Raw genomic sequence first — 15,895 nt, 5'->3', positions numbered from 1 at the left:
GGAAGATGAATGGCAACTTGCAAGTAGCCATGAAAAAGTTCCATTTACAACCTAGTTAAAAACCTAGATAGTACAGACTTTTAAATAATTTTCTTGCAAGAAAAACACCTGACTAGTCTATATATTTTCCTTTGCCTGAGGTTCCAGCTTTGAGACCTGGTCCAACATTCAGCTTTAAATCACCCACGAAATTTCAACCTGAAAGTCATTTTGAACACCACAATGCTTTACTAGGATTGCCTTTCTTTGAGCTTTAATCAGATTTTCATATCCAGCTATAAGGGGACTTGCAGTTTAATGTAGTCCACAGTTCAATTCGACCTTTTTTACACTAACAGACATTGCCACAGGTGAAAAAAGTGATAAGTGGCAGATTAAAATTCTAGAATTAACTAGGGATCAAACCCAGGAGCTATGGATTCATAGTCTGGCACATAACAGCTTTTTCTCCCCAAATGAGCAGCACTTGACAGTGTAGAAGTTAGAATATAAAAGTGCGATACAGTCTGAATAAGTGTTTCAAAGTATGTTACACTCTTTAGAGTTCACAATCACTAGCAAACTAGGCAGTTGAAAGATGGGGACCACAAAATTGCGCACTACAATACATACAGGGCACTTATGCAGTTTAGCAGGTACGGAAAAAATTTTTCATTCCAAATGTATCTGGCTTGGAGAGCTTTGTGGGTGAATATGTAAAGTTTGTTGGTGATTGTACTTTGTATTTTCATAAATAAAGTGATCTGTAGCGTAGCCCACTTGAGGTTAGGTTGGGAGTCTTTTTTTTGGAATGCGGCCGCGGCAGCGGCCGCCTATGATTTGAAAATACTGATTAGTTAGTGTATTACGCAATGTTGCGTCATCGGCAGCGCCGCGCTTGTCGGGCAGAAGATATCGCCGACGGTCAAGGGAAAATGAAAATGGATGTTATATTCGAAATCAGCGCATCAGAATTCACTATATCGACAAAATATTGAAAAATAAAAAAATTTTAAAAAAATTTAAAACAATTTTTTTGATGTAAATAATTGACTGGGGCGAAAATAAATATCGTATTCGTAATCAGCGTATCAAATTTGACTATAATCGATCAAATTTTGAAAAAAATTGATAAATTTTTTCCGTACCTGCTAAACTGCATAAGTGCCACATACAGTATAGGATTACTCATAAGTAAATTCAGGGTTGGAAAATAGACACATATCAGTGGATAGAGCATCTATCCAAGATTTAATTCACACTGTAGATGCTCAAATTATACCATAGTCTGACTGTAATTAGTGGATGATTTGTCTACATGTTCTGACACACTTACTACCCCAACTGGTGCACTCTTGTACTATGTCATCGTATGGATTGAACCTTGGGGAAACGTTCTATACCAGGCATGGGCAACTTTTGGTGACTTGTGGGCGTGATTCATGTACTACTTAAGTTTGTGGGCCAAGTTCTTCATGTGATGCAGCAGCAACGCTCCTAGTGCATTAAGTCAAAACCATAGCATCTGCCCATTTCCTGACATGTCACACTAATAAATTATGCCTCAAAACACCCTTTCTTAAGAGTACATTCATTTTATGTTCATCTGGAAAACAGAAAAATTGATACCACTGAGAAGAGAGCGAACTGTGAAATACGGTGACATCGAGTAATCCAACATGGCGGATATTATGAACTAGCACAGAATTTTATGCGTGAGCTTGTTCACAAAGTTATAGTCCCTACTATTATTCACATATGCGCATTTCAGGAGTAGCTGATAATTTTTGAGCCATTGTCGTGTGTTATCAACATTTGTGATCTATGAATGTGTAATACAGATGTAGACACTAGGCAGTAAATAACGTTTTGATGTCGTTAGCGTATGCCTCCTTAGTTGTGCAGGGCAGGCAATGCGGCTGACTGCCATGCAGAGGACCTGGATTCGATCCTGTCTGGGATATTTTCTTGGTGTCAGGATTGGAATGGGATGCTTTCAGTCTCGTGAGGCAAGCTGAGTAGTTACTTGAGCGATTAGTTGCGGCTCTAGGTCATGAAAAATAACAGTGCTTACGAGAGTGGTACGCTGATCCTACACCCTTCCACACTGCATCCAGTGACACCATTGACAGAGTGTTTCACGACTATGAGTTCATACAACATCCTATGGCGGATAGATGCACACTGCGCAGATGGCAGCGCATGCATGGGAAGAACAGTAGTGGTGGGGGTTACAGGCAGGCGTTTTAGGGGAAATGATGTTCTAATCTGAAGCCTATGATCACATTTTTTGTAAGTATTAAGTGGGGTCCTTCCATGTCCACACTTGAATGGTGACTATTCAAAAAGATCTATTGTCACCTATGCTTTGGTTAATCTAAAAATAATTCGGCCGAAAATGCAGCTATTTATTTTCGTCTGACTTTTTAACCATTTGTAACTTTCAGAGAAATGTCATGAGTGGCGAATTTTGAGTACAACCTACACATTTCGCTTGGTGCCATGTTAAAATTTGCTCCTTTTGCCAAAACGCAGCTGAGCTGACACAGTCTCACCTCACTAACATGTGTGGATACTATTATGAACAATTCTGAGACAGTGGTTCATTAAGTTTATTTAGTGAGGGGACTCAGGAAAAGTATGGTCAGTAGCTCATGAAAAAGCACATTCGTGGTACAAAAATGTCTAAATGTCTTTATTTACGTTGTTCCGAAACCCGTAGCTTTTCTCGTGTCACTAGCTGTAGATGGTCCTTAAAATTATATTCTTTCATTGAAAAAGTCTTTAGTTACTGCAATGACACGGTAGATATTGAAGTTTTGCATAATAACCGCATGGCAAAATACTCTCCTCTTTGGTTGCTATCATTTGCCAAAATCTCATTTCGATATACGAGGAATGTTGTGGATATTTCACTCAGGCTTTATCGCTGGCGAGGCGCAATCGAAAATGTGTGTGCTACGTCAGATCACATTCCTCTACCCAATTCTAAATAAAAATTCAGTACTATAGCTAAATTTCATACGCTACGACATATTATGAAATATGCACCAAACACAAAATCATAGTGACCTCTAGTTTTCATTGCAAACTTTTTCTGATTTCGCTCACTGCATTACTTCCACGTAAATATCACAATAACTACGACCATTAACGAAGTGAAGGGGACATTATCATGAATCTGACATATAAAGCAATAAAGTGAAGTACAAATGAAGTTTTTTTAACAAATAGTTTCAGTAAAATCGTTTGAGACAGATTACAAGTCGTGCGCCTTGAGTCTGTCATCGCTGACCGGCCTCCCCTTCTGAACAAACGAATGAACTCGCCCAGCGCTTTGGACAAAAGCCGGTCACCGCACATCGGCCACAGTATACTGCGCGGACTCTACCGAGGGGCTGCCGGGCCTATCGATGGAGTCAACACAATTTCAGAGGTGAAAATACTTACTCCGCACCCTTTTAAGGCAGTGAGCTGTTTCTCTCACTCTCCGCACACACATTAGCACATGGGCCATAATGCCACACTTAGACTGGAAACATGTTTCTCTTTGTTGTTCAAATCCAGTTACGGTGAAGTGGCATTGCACATGCACAGAGTAAGCGAAACTTCCATGGGTCTGTGTCATGAGCAACAAACTTCAAGGCTAGCCGAGAGTCGGCGGAAATTCCCGAAAGTGCATGCCAGCCGAAACAAAACGTAATCGCCTTGCTCACTCTCCCATGAATTTCTACCGCGGGCTAGATTGAAACCAATCACGGGCTGGATCCGTCCAATGGGTCGCCTGTTGCCCACCGTGATCTATACCCGGATACCGGCATGTATCATTTTTCTGTACCATATTTCTTGTAGTTTTGGGGCAGTCTTTTTCTGAAATCCCGGAGGTATTCAGGAGTAACCTTACATTGTGTGGCATTTTCGCCGAGTATGCTTGGAATATAAGCACACGATCACTGTCTGGCGTGGCAGATTCAGTGAGAGCAGGAGAGTTACAGGAGTAGCAAGCCCGATAGCACTGCCTCCCATCAGGAGATGTCTAAACATTGATAGCAAGTAATAACTGTCACCAACTCAATGATATTTCTTACATCGATGCTAAATGATTAATTTATTGAACGTCCTAAAAAGCAGCGTAAAATACATATAAAATCATATTTATCAAGCTAGAAATAAAGTAAAAATTAACATCCCGTATCGCAATTTTTGTTTACAGATTATAAAAATGATATTTTTGAGAAAAGTGTCCCCATTCGTGTATCGCGTTGTTGATAGAGCATATTTGAGAATAGTCTTTCAGAAACTTTCGATCTTGCTGCACAGCTCACATATTTAACTGCAATTTTTTAGGTTTGCAGAGACAGTATGCCCCGTCCTCACAGCTTTACTTCTGCCAGTATCTCGTCACCTACCTTCCAAACTTCACAGAAGCTCTCCTGCGAAACTTGCAGAACTAGCACTCCTGGAAGCTTCTGTGAAGTTTGGAAGGTAGGAGACGAGATACTGGCAGAAGTAAAGCTGTGATGACGGGGCGTGAGTCGTGCTTGGGTAGCTCAGTTGGTGGCTGGCACGGTAGCTCAGCGTGTTCGGTCCGAGGGTTAGCTGCCCTCTATAATAATAATAAAAAAATGAGTTAATGTATCAACGATGAACTTCAACAAGTGTCATAGGACGTCCACCTCGAACAAATACAACGATCAATTATGAAAAAATGAGATTAACACAAAAAAAAGTTGGTAGAGCACTTGCCCGCAACAAGCAAAGGTCCCGAGTTCGAGTCTCGGCTCATCACACAGTTTTAATCTGCCAGGAAGTTAGTTATCTTTTCTTGCGCTATTTTATAATGTTCAGTGCATAAATTAAAATCGAGTCTCCCGTTTTCCAAAAACGTATCGACGTGTTGTCGTCCACACGAGAACATGAAAAGTAAAGGGATTAGTCCACGCTTAGCTACAACAGCCTATTTTCCTGTCTGAGTTCGTCAAAAGTTTTGCATCTCCCTCCTCTTGACGCTTGGTCACATTTGACAAGTCAAGAAAATTGCAGTGGTGTCTTTAAAAGACATGTTCAGAAGAAAGAATCGTTTAAATGACGAAAAATTTATTGACAGTGGCAACAAGTAGCCTAGCTTTTTGACAACATTGAAGGTCGACATCGATGTTCCACAGATTTCAGTAAGGATACTGAAACATCGACGTCTAAACTCCCAGCAACGGTAATTTCTTAATAACGATGATGATAGAATACCATACTTTTCAGTGCCTTCTGTAATGCTGTACCCAAAAGTGTCTGGACAACTGTTGATGGACTGCCTCCACCCTTCACATTTATGACGGGTTGAACTCTGCTGACAACCATTTGAACGAGGTTTGTAGAAGAACGGCAGACCATTCTTCCTCAGGGGCCGAAACTGTAGAAGGTAGTGATGATGGATGCTGTGGTCTGGGTCGAAATCGACCTTGTAACTAATCCCAAAAATGTCTCATTTTGTTCAGGTCGAGACTCGGGGCAGGTCAGCCCATTTCAGGACTGTTAGGGTCCACAAACCATTGCCTCACGGATGCTGCTTAATGACAGGGTGAATTGTCATTCTAATACAAACAACTGTTCCGCTACTGTCTACAGGAAACAACGTTGTAAAATGTGTTCATACCGTTTCGCATGTAGCGTTTTCTTAAGGGCAACACGCAGACCACGTCCTAACCACTAAAAACATCCCCATAGCGCGCCACTACATTCTACATACTTCACTTCCGCCACTACACGTGATGACAGGTAATGTTCTCGAGACATTCGCAAACCCAAACCTTTCCATCGGACTTCCACAGGGTATAGCGTAATTCATCATTCCAAATCACTCATTTCCAGCAACCATCTGTCCATTGGTGCCGCTCTTTAGAACACTTTAAGCTCAAAATGGTTCAAATGGCTCTGAGCACTATGGGACTTAACTTCTGAGGTCATCAGTCCCCTAGAACTTAGAACCACTTGAACTTAACTAACCTAAGGACATCACACACATCCATGCCCGAGCCAGGATTCGAACCTGCTACCGAAGCGGTCGCGCGGTTCCAGACTGTAGCGCCTAGAACCGCTCGGCCAATCCGGCCGGCACACTTTAGGCATCGGTTATCAAGTAGGGATGGTGATTATCGTTGAAACAACTTGTTTTCTGTTATATTAGGTTTTCTTCGACTCCAGTTTGACCCGACTGTTAAAACCGCCCAAAATAACAGATTTCTGAAGTAATCGACTTTCGGTTTTTTGTTCCTGCTATTTTCTGTAACAAACGCACAAACGGAACAAAGACGGAACAACTTTGACTGCGTTAGTTTCGTGATGAGTAGAATCAAAAACATTAAATTAAATAGGCAAATAAAACAAAATTTAGTCGGCCCACCGTTTTTTTTTTCGAAAAGTGATTGAATACTAGAAAAAATCACCTGTATTCTCCTACTGATTCTAATTTTTTGAAACTCTGCTCAAAAATCACGTTTTAATCAGGTGTCGTACCACTGGGCATTATGAGGTCAGTACTAAAGGGTGAAAACAGGTTTCTCCGAGTTAATTTGTTCGATTTCAAGGGCAACTAGTGGATAAAATCCTGTTATGTAGAGACAGGCAGCAGATCAGCCGCTTTCTATTTTTATCGTGAACTATGAACTATTCTCATCATATGATGTCGCAAGTTTGTTGTGGCTCCTCCCATTTTTAATTTTTCAAGGGAAATGGAGGATTATACTTCATTGATACTGCACTTCGTAAAATAGTTCCAGACTAGAGATGATGTCATTCTGCAATACAACTGATGTCCGAACGACGACAGTCATAAGCCAGCTAATAGTCCAGATGGAAAAATGCATGTACTCGCGTATCCGCTAATAGGGCACGCCACATGGTAACAAATACGTTATAGTCACAGCAACGCTGTACCAGTTCTTATGGCGTGTGTTCCGTTGCTAGTTTCTGTCGTCATTATTATCAAAAAGGCATAGACCGCTTTTACCATTTTGTATTATAACGCAATATTTCAAATGAATGGAAATTTTAGCAATAAAAACTACTGTTTTTTTTTTTTAAAAAAAAGGTTTATTTCGAAACCAAAAATTTCAGAACTGCTGCTATGTCTAACTGATATTTCGGTATTTTTACCCAGTTGTTATTATAAAATAAAAAACACATGTTATAACCATGGCCAAACAACTACCGAAAAATACCGAGTTTTCGTAACTGAAATACCGGTGCCTGTTTCGACCGGTCGCTTTTTCCCATCCCTTTCGCCAAGGGTGCCCATACGATAGTTTGTTGGAGGGGGGGGGGGTGCTAGCCCTGGAGGTATGGATTATTTTTAATATTTTGGAAGACGAGTGGCGACTACTGAGAAATCACAAAAAAGTTCCACTTCCGATCTGCGTAATACCGACTTTTAAATCATTTTCTTGAAAGAAAAGCAGCTGAATATACTGCATTTCTTTCCATTTCCTGAGAGCTAAGGGGAGGGGGTGGGGGTGGGGGGGGTGCGGCACACTCTTGCTCCCGGGTATGGGCGCCGTTGTTGTTTGCTGCTGACTGCAGAAATATGTGACTTACGATGAACTGCTCGCCCATTGTACCCTATTCTTTTTTAACTCCCTTTGCACAGGCACTGCGCTAGTTGGACTGCTGATAGCACTTGGGACCTCACGAGTGATTCCTTTCTCTAATTAGACGCTGTTTTTTTACAACGACCCTCTACAATGCCTAACGGTTCCTGTCCGCCAGTATTTGAGGCCTCTCTGGCCTTGGTTTACCTGTTGTTGTTCCTTCGAGGTTCCGCTTCACAATCACATCACCAACAGTCGATAGGGTAGCTTTAAAAAGGTTAAATGTCCCTGATGAACAAGTTCCTCAGATGAACATCCAATGATTAGTCCACGTTCGAAGCCACTGAGCTCTGCTGACCCATATTGTTTCTGTGCTGACTACAAAATAGTCGTTGCCTATCTTTGTACTGGCCAGTCCGCCACATGTAGTAGTCAACTCCGCACTACATGGGGGTGACCCGACGCTTTCGATGATGATGTTTGGTTTGTCGGGCACTCAACTGAGCAGTCATCAGTGTCCGTACAAAGTCCCAATCTTTACACAGTCCAATCTAGTCACTTTCACGAATGATGATAGAATGATGGGGACAACACAAACACACCTAATCCCCGGGAAGAGAAAATTCCCAACCCGACAGGGAATCGAACCCAGAGGCAGAAACGCTAGCCACTTTTTTTTTCTGGTCTCATTATGTTCGTAATTGTTTGTTGCATTTGTTCGTCACATGACACCTGTTCAAGTTCATCATTGATCCGTTCACTCAGTCTTATATAATAGAGGGCAGCTAACCCTCTGACCGAACACGCTGAACTACCGTCCACAAGACCACGAGCTGTCGACGCCACCTTCGATCAGACAGTGTAACTGCTATGGCGCGCTACATGAACATCATACTCCGCAAGCCATCTAACGATGTGTGGCGGAGGGTACTTTCGGCACCACTGTCTGATCCCTCCAACCGCGTTCTATTCGCGAATACTGCGTGGGAAGAACGATTGCCGGTAAGTCTCTGTATTCGCTCTAATTTCTCGAATGTTCTCCTCGTGGTCAATACGCGAGATGTATGTGGGTGGAAGTAACATGTTGTTCGACTCCTCCTGAAAAAGTATTGTCTCGAAATTTCAGTAGTAGCTCTCTCCGTGATGCACAACGCCTCTCTGGTAATGTCTGTCAGTGGAGATTGTTTAGCATCTCCGTAACGCTCTCTCACCAGCTAAACAGGGTGTTTCAGAACTGATGCTCTATATTCCAGGATATGACAGGAATAATCATTCGAAACAAAAAAGTCAAGTAAACATGGGGTCTAAAACACATACCTTAAGAGCTATGGGCAATTGTTGATCGTCGATACTGTGAAACAAATCCTTTCTACTGCAATCTCTTTGCTTTAAATATTTTCGGAAGTGGTAGTATGGACTAAAATAAGAAAAGAAGTCCAGTAAACATATTCCCTAAAACGCATAACTTAAGAGCTATGAGCACTTGTTCATCTTCGCTATGTTGAAACACATCTCTTCTAATGAACAAGTGCTCATAACGTATAAGGTATACATTTTCGAGCACATGTTTACTGGACATTTTTTCTTTGTTTGGACCATACTACCACTTTCCAAAATATGGAAAGCAAAGAGCTTGCAGTAGAAGAGATTTGCATCACAGTATCGAAGATCAAGAATTGCTCATTGCTCTTAAGGTATGCGTTTTAGACCCCATGTTTACTTGACTATTTTATTTCCAATGATCTTTCCTGTTAAATACCTGAACATTGACCACCACTTTTGAAACACCCTGTATTCTTTCCTAGCTAAGATCGACAACGGGCGGAAACAATCCGAACGGACCGAAATCATCCGACGACTCACCGACTCCTCTGTTCCTAGAAGACTATCTACACTACTGGCCATTAAAATTGCTACACCACGAAGAGGACGTGCTACAAACGCGAAATTTAACCGACAGGAAGAATAAGCTGTGATATGCAAATGATTAGCTTTTCAGAGCATTCACACAAGGTTGGCGCCGGTGGCGACGCCTGCAACGTGCTGACATGAGAAAAGTTTCCAACCGCTTTCTCATACACAAACAGCAGTTGACCGGCGTTGCCTGGTGAAACGTTGTTGGTTGTGATGCCTCGTGTAAGGAGGAGAAATGCGTACCACCACGTTTCCGACGTTGATAAAGGTCGGATTGTAGCCTATCTCGATTGCGGTTTATCGTATCGCGACATTGCTGCTCGCATTGGTCGAGATCCAATGACTGTTAGCAGAATATGGAATCGGTGGGTTCAGGAGGGTAATATGGAACGCCGTGCTGGATCCCAACGGCCCTGTATAACTAGCGATTGAGATGACAGGCGTCTTATCCGCATGGCTGTAACGGATCGTGCAGCCACGTCTCGATCCCTGAGTCAACAGACGGGGACGTTTGCAAGACAACAACCATCTGCACGAACAGTTCGACGGCGTTTGCAGCAGCATGGACTATCAGCTCCCAGACCACGGCTGCGGTTACCCTTGACGCTGCATCACAGACAAGAGCGCCTACGATGGTGTAGTCAACGACGAACCTCGATGCACGAATGGCAAAACGTCATTCTTTCGGATGAATCCAGGTTAAGTTTACAGCATCCGTGTTTGGCGACATCGCGGTGAACGCACATTGGATGTGTGTATTCGTCATCGCCATACTGGCGTATCACCCGGCATGATGGTATGGGGTGCAATTGGTTACACGTCTCGGTCACCTCTTGTTCGCATTGACGGCACTTTGAACAGTGGACGTTACATTTCAGATGTGTTACGACTCGTGGCTCTACCCTTCATTCGATCTCTGCAAAACCGTACATTTCAGCAGGATAATCCACGACCGCATGTTGCAGGTCCTGTACGCGCCTTTCTGGATACAGAAAATGTTCGACTGTTGCCATGGCCAGCACAGTCTCTAGATCTCTTACCAATTGAAAACGTCTGGTCAATGGTGGCCGAGCAACTGGCTCGTCACAATACGCCAGTCACTACTCTTGATGAACTGTGGTATCGTGTTGAAGCTGCATGGACAGCTGTACCTGTACACGCCAACGAAGCTCTGTTTGACTCAATGCCCAGGCATATCAAGGCCGTTATTACGGCCAAAGGTGGTTGTTCTGGGTACTGATTTCTCAGGATCTATGCACCCAAATTGCGTGAATATGTAATCACGTGTCAGTTCTAGTATGATATATTTGTCCAATGAATACCCGTTTATCATCTGCATTTCTTCTTGGTGTAGCAATTTTAACGGCCAGTAGTGTAGTTACAAAATGAAATGATCGTATGGCGTTTATTGGCCGGGATATCCCCTTCGGGGTTCGGCCGCCGCACTGCAAGTCTTTATAGTTGACGCCACTTCGGCGATTTGTGTGTCAGTGATGATGAAGAACACACAACACCCAACCCCTGCCGGGAATCGAACCCGGGCCCCCTAGCGCTACCGCTGCGCTACGGAGGCGGACATCGAGTTACAAGATTGTGCACACGGTAGGTACCATGGTACTCGCCGACTACTGCGCTCGGTACTCACCCGGACCACCGCCGCTACCAGGAGCAGTATCACCACCGTAGCCGCTGCCAGCGACGCCGCGTGTGCTTTCATTGTGGTGTGATGGTGATGTGCTGTCGGCGCTACAACTGCGCGACACTTTTAAAAAGGCTCGGGGGCGGCAACTCGTCGGCTAATGATCGTCATCGACGTCTGCGCGTCCTTGGCAGCCTCGCTTCCCGGATTTGCACTTGGCCAAGCCCGCATTAGCGGCTCTCAAAAACACAGGCTACCACTGGGTCTTTAGGACGCGCTGTCCTCGACGCCCTTCCACCTCCGCAGCTAAGCTCATGGAAACACGCAATTTTTTTCACACAGAGACTGACGACATTCTGTCCAAGAACAAAAGTGAACTTATGAGACATCAAATTGCTCCTCGGAAACAAAGTTCTTAGCGTACAGACTTTTTGCAACATTCTTGCATTTATGAGTTTACGAAACATCACCCTGCTGTCATTGTAACCTGCTCAAAATGGTTCAAAATGGTTCCGAGTTCTATGAGACTTACACTACTGACCATTAAAATTGCTACACCAAGAAGAAACGCAGAAGACAAACGGGTATTCATTGGACAAATATATTATACTAGAACTGACATGTGATTACATATTCACGCAATTTGGGTGCATAGATCCTGAGAAATCAGTACCCAGAACAACCACCTCTGGCCGTAATAACGGCCTCGATACGCCTGGGCATTGAGTCAAACAGAGCTTGGATGGCGTGTACCGGTACAGCTGCCCGTGCAGCTTCAACACGATACCACAGTTCATCAAAAGTAGTGACTTGCGTATTGTGACGAGCCAGTTGCATGGCCACCATTGACCAGACGATTTTAATTGGTGGGAGATCTGGAGAATGTGCAGGCCAGGGAAACAGTCGAACATTTTCTGTATCCAGAAAGGCTAGTACAGGACCTTCAACATGCGGTCGTGGATTATCCTGCTGAAATGTACGGTTTTGCAGAGATCGAATGAAGGGTAGAGCCACGAGTCGTAACACATCTGAAATGTAACGTCCACTGTTCAAAGTGCCGTCAATGCGAACAAGAGGTGACCGAGACGTGTAACCAATTGCACCCCATACCATCATGCCGGGTGATACGCCAGTATGGTGATGACGAATACACGCATCCAATGTGCGTTCACCGCGATGTCGCCAAACACGGATGCTGTAAACTTAACCTGGATTCATCCGAAAGAATGACGTTTTGCCATTCGTGCACCGAGGTTCGTCGTTGAGTACACCATCGTAGGCGCTCCTGTCTGTGATGCAGTTCAAGGGTAACCGCAGCCGTGGTCTCCGAGCTGATAGTCCATGTTGCCGCAAACGCCGTCGAACTGTTCGTGTAGATGGTTGTTGTCTTGCAAACGTACCCATCGGTTGAGTCAGGGATCGAGACGTGGCTGCACGATCCGTTACAGCGATGCGGATAAGATGCCTGTCATCTCGACTGATAGTGATACGAGGCCGTTGGGAACCAGCACGGCGTTACGTATTACCCTCCTGAACCCACCGATTCCATATTCTGCTAACAATCATTGGATCTCGACCAACGCGAGCAGCAATGTCGCCATACGATAAACCGCAATCGCGATAGGCTACAATCCGACCTTTATCAACGTCGGAAACGTGATGGTACGCATTTCTCCTCCTTACACGAGGCATCACAACAACGTATCACGACGCAACGCCGGTCAACTGCTATTTGTATATCAGAAATCGGTTGGAAACTTTCCTCATGTCAACACGCTGTAGATGTCGCCACCGGCGCCTACCTTGTGTGAATGCTCTGAAAAGCTAATCATTTGCATATAACAGCATCTTCTTCCTGTCGGTTAAATTTCGCGTCTGTAGCACGTCATCTTCGTGGTGTAGTAATTTTAGTGGCCAGTAGTGTAACATCTGAGGTCATCAGTCCCCTAAAACGTAGAACTACTTAAGCCTAACTAACCTAAGGACAGCACACACATCCATGGCCGAGGCAGGATTCGAACATGTGACCGTAGCGGTCGCGCGCTTTCAGACTGAACTGCCTAGAACCGCTCGGCCACATCGGCCGGCTTGTAACCCGCTAAGACCCATTTTGTTCCTCCAGTTTAATACTGTCCTTTTTATTTTACCACGCTTTCTGAAAATTGAATAATTTCACCATTTCAGATCGTCTGGCTTGAATTGTGTACGTTAAATTTTACTGTCTTAGCTGCAACAAAAGTATTTTTTCCCTATGGAAACCCGAGGTACACTTCTGTAAATGTTCAAAGTTTTTATGATGCGCAAATGATGCCAACTGTTGGGCATCAATATGAAAATATCAGCAAGTCAGTGGATTAGTGTACAGTAGGTCATGACCACCACAATGCACGGTTGTAGTTGGCTGGCTACAGTGCACTGCATAATTGAATATTGTTATTGACGTTTTGCGTGCTAATTATTGAATGATCGTTTTACTATTTATTATAATAGAGAATATTAGGTGATTAGTTCAAAAATGGTTCAAATGACTCTGAGCACTATGGGACTTAACGTCTGAGGTCATCAATCCCCTACAATTTAGAACTACTTAAACCTAACTAACCTAGGGACATCACACACGTCCATGCCCGAGGCAGGATTCGAACCTGCAACCGTAGCAGCCGCGCGGTTCCAGGTAATTAGTTATTTAACTTCATAAAATAAAGCCAAGTATACAAAGTGTACTTTGAAAACGCGTACATATTTTTTATAAATCTTTCAATTAAAATTATTAAATATCACCACATAAAGAAAATTTTTCCTACTTCCGGAAAAAAAACCAGGTCTGAAAGGGTTAAACTACCTGATCGAAAGTATTATTAGACATTAATGTTGGGTTTCCCCACCCTTCGCTTGTACAATCCTGATCCAATTTCTGTGTTTCATCGTCAATATCAAGGTCCAAGGGTTACAGTAAACCTGCATTGGTGCATCCGAATCTGCTACTGGTCCCCCAGCATAGGTTACAAGCACAGACCGTTTGAAGCGTTACTCCCCCATGGACAGGAGTCGGCATTGTGCCTTTTGTATTCAATCCCGATGTAATTTCTGTGTTTCATCTTCAATGTGAAGGTCCAAGGGTTGCAGTAAACTTGCAGTGGTGCATCAGACTCTACTACTAGACTCCCAGAAAAAGGTCAAAGCACAGTCTGTTTGAAGTGTTACTCCCCCATGGGCAGAAGTCGGCATTTTGCCTTTTGTATTCAATCCCGATGCAACTTCTGTGTTTCATCGTCAATGTGAAGGTCGAAGGGTTACAGTAAACCTGCTGTGGTGCATCGGAATCTACTATGGACTCCCAGGAAAGGTTCAAAGCACAAACTGTTTGAAGCGTTACTCCCCCTGGATAGAAGTGGGCATTGTGCCTTTTGTATTCAATCCCGATGCAATTTCTGTGTTTCATTTTCAATGTAAAGGTCCAAGGGTTAAAGAAAGCCTACCGTGGTGCATCGGAATTTAATACTGGACTCCCAGGAAATGTTCAAAGCACAGACCGTTTGAAGCGTTACTCCCCCTGGACAGAAGTCGGCATTGTGACTTTTCAAATGGTTCAAATGGCTCTGAGCACTATGGGACTTAACATCGATGGTCATCAGTCCCCTAGAACTTAGAACTACTTAAACCTAACTAACCTAAGGACAGCACACAACACCCAGCCATCACGAGGCAGAGAAAATCACTGACCCCGCCGGGAATCGAACCCGGGAACCCGGGCGTGGGAAGCGAGAACACTACCGCACAACCACGAGATGCGGGCATTGTGACTTTTGTATTCAATCCCGATACAATTTCTGTGTTTCATCGTCAATGTGATGGTGCAAGGGTTACAGTAAGCCTGCAGTGGTGCATCGGAATCTGCTACTGCTGTCCTAGGAAAGAATACAAGCACAGACTGTTTGAAGCGTTATTGCGCCTGGACAGAAGTGGGCCTTGTGCCTTTTGTATTCAATCCCGATGGAATTTATGTGTTTCATGGTCAATGTGAAGGTCCAAGGGTTACAGTCAACCTGCCGTGGTGCATAGGAATCTACTACTCGACTCCCGGGAAAGATTCCAACACAGACTGTTTGAAACGTTACTGCGCCTGGACAGAAGTCGGCATTGTGACTTTTGTATTCAATCGCGATGCAGTTTCTGTGTTTCATCGTCAATGTGAAGGTCCGAAGGTTACAGTAAAATTGCCGTGGTGCATCGGAATTTAATACTGGTCTCCCAGGAAAGGTTCAATGCACAGACTGTTTGCGGCGTTATTCCCCCTGGTCAGAAGTCGGCATTGTGCATTTTGTATCCAATCCCGATGCAATTTCTATGTTTCATTATCAATGTGAAGGTCCAAGGGTTACAGTAAACCTGCAGTGGTGCATCGGAAATTGCTACTGGACTTCCAGGAACGGTTCAATGCACAGACTGTTTGAAGCGTTACTTCGCCTGGACAGATGTCAGCATTGTGCCTTTCATTTTCAATCCCGATGCAATTTCTGTGGTTCATCGTCAATGTGAATGTCCAAGGGTTACACTAAATCTGTCGTGTTGCATCGGAATTTAATTCCTGACTCCCAGGAAAGGTGCAAAGCACAGACCATTTGTAGTGTTACTCCCCCTGGACAGAAGTCGGCATTGTGCCTTTTGTATCCAATCCCGATGCAATTTCTGTGTTTCATCGTCAATGTGAAGGTCCAAGGGTTACAGTAAACCTGCAGTGGTGCATTGGAATCTAATACTGGTGTAAGACGTGTATATTTCT

General features: G+C 43.8%; 1 protein-coding gene across 1 annotated transcript in view; it reads right to left on the bottom strand.

The window, feature by feature from the left end:
* Positions 1 to 11,253, bottom strand: part of LOC124777086 (general odorant-binding protein 83a-like) — a 39,067-nt gene extending 27,814 nt beyond the window's left edge. Inside the window, exon 1 of the mRNA XM_047252366.1 lies at positions 11,119 to 11,253. Coding sequence (XP_047108322.1) covers positions 11,119 to 11,190 — 72 coding nt within the window. The 5' untranslated portion in view covers positions 11,191 to 11,253. The remainder of the gene's footprint in view (positions 1 to 11,118) is intronic.
* Between the last annotated feature and the right edge of the window lie 4,642 nt (positions 11,254 to 15,895).

This window comes from Schistocerca piceifrons, chromosome 2 (genome assembly GCF_021461385.2).
Source record: "Schistocerca piceifrons isolate TAMUIC-IGC-003096 chromosome 2, iqSchPice1.1, whole genome shotgun sequence".
Taxonomy (NCBI): Eukaryota; Metazoa; Arthropoda; class Insecta; order Orthoptera; family Acrididae; genus Schistocerca; species Schistocerca piceifrons.
The sequence above is the reverse complement of the archived record's forward strand: the minus strand, read 5'-3'. Positions and strand labels throughout refer to the sequence as shown.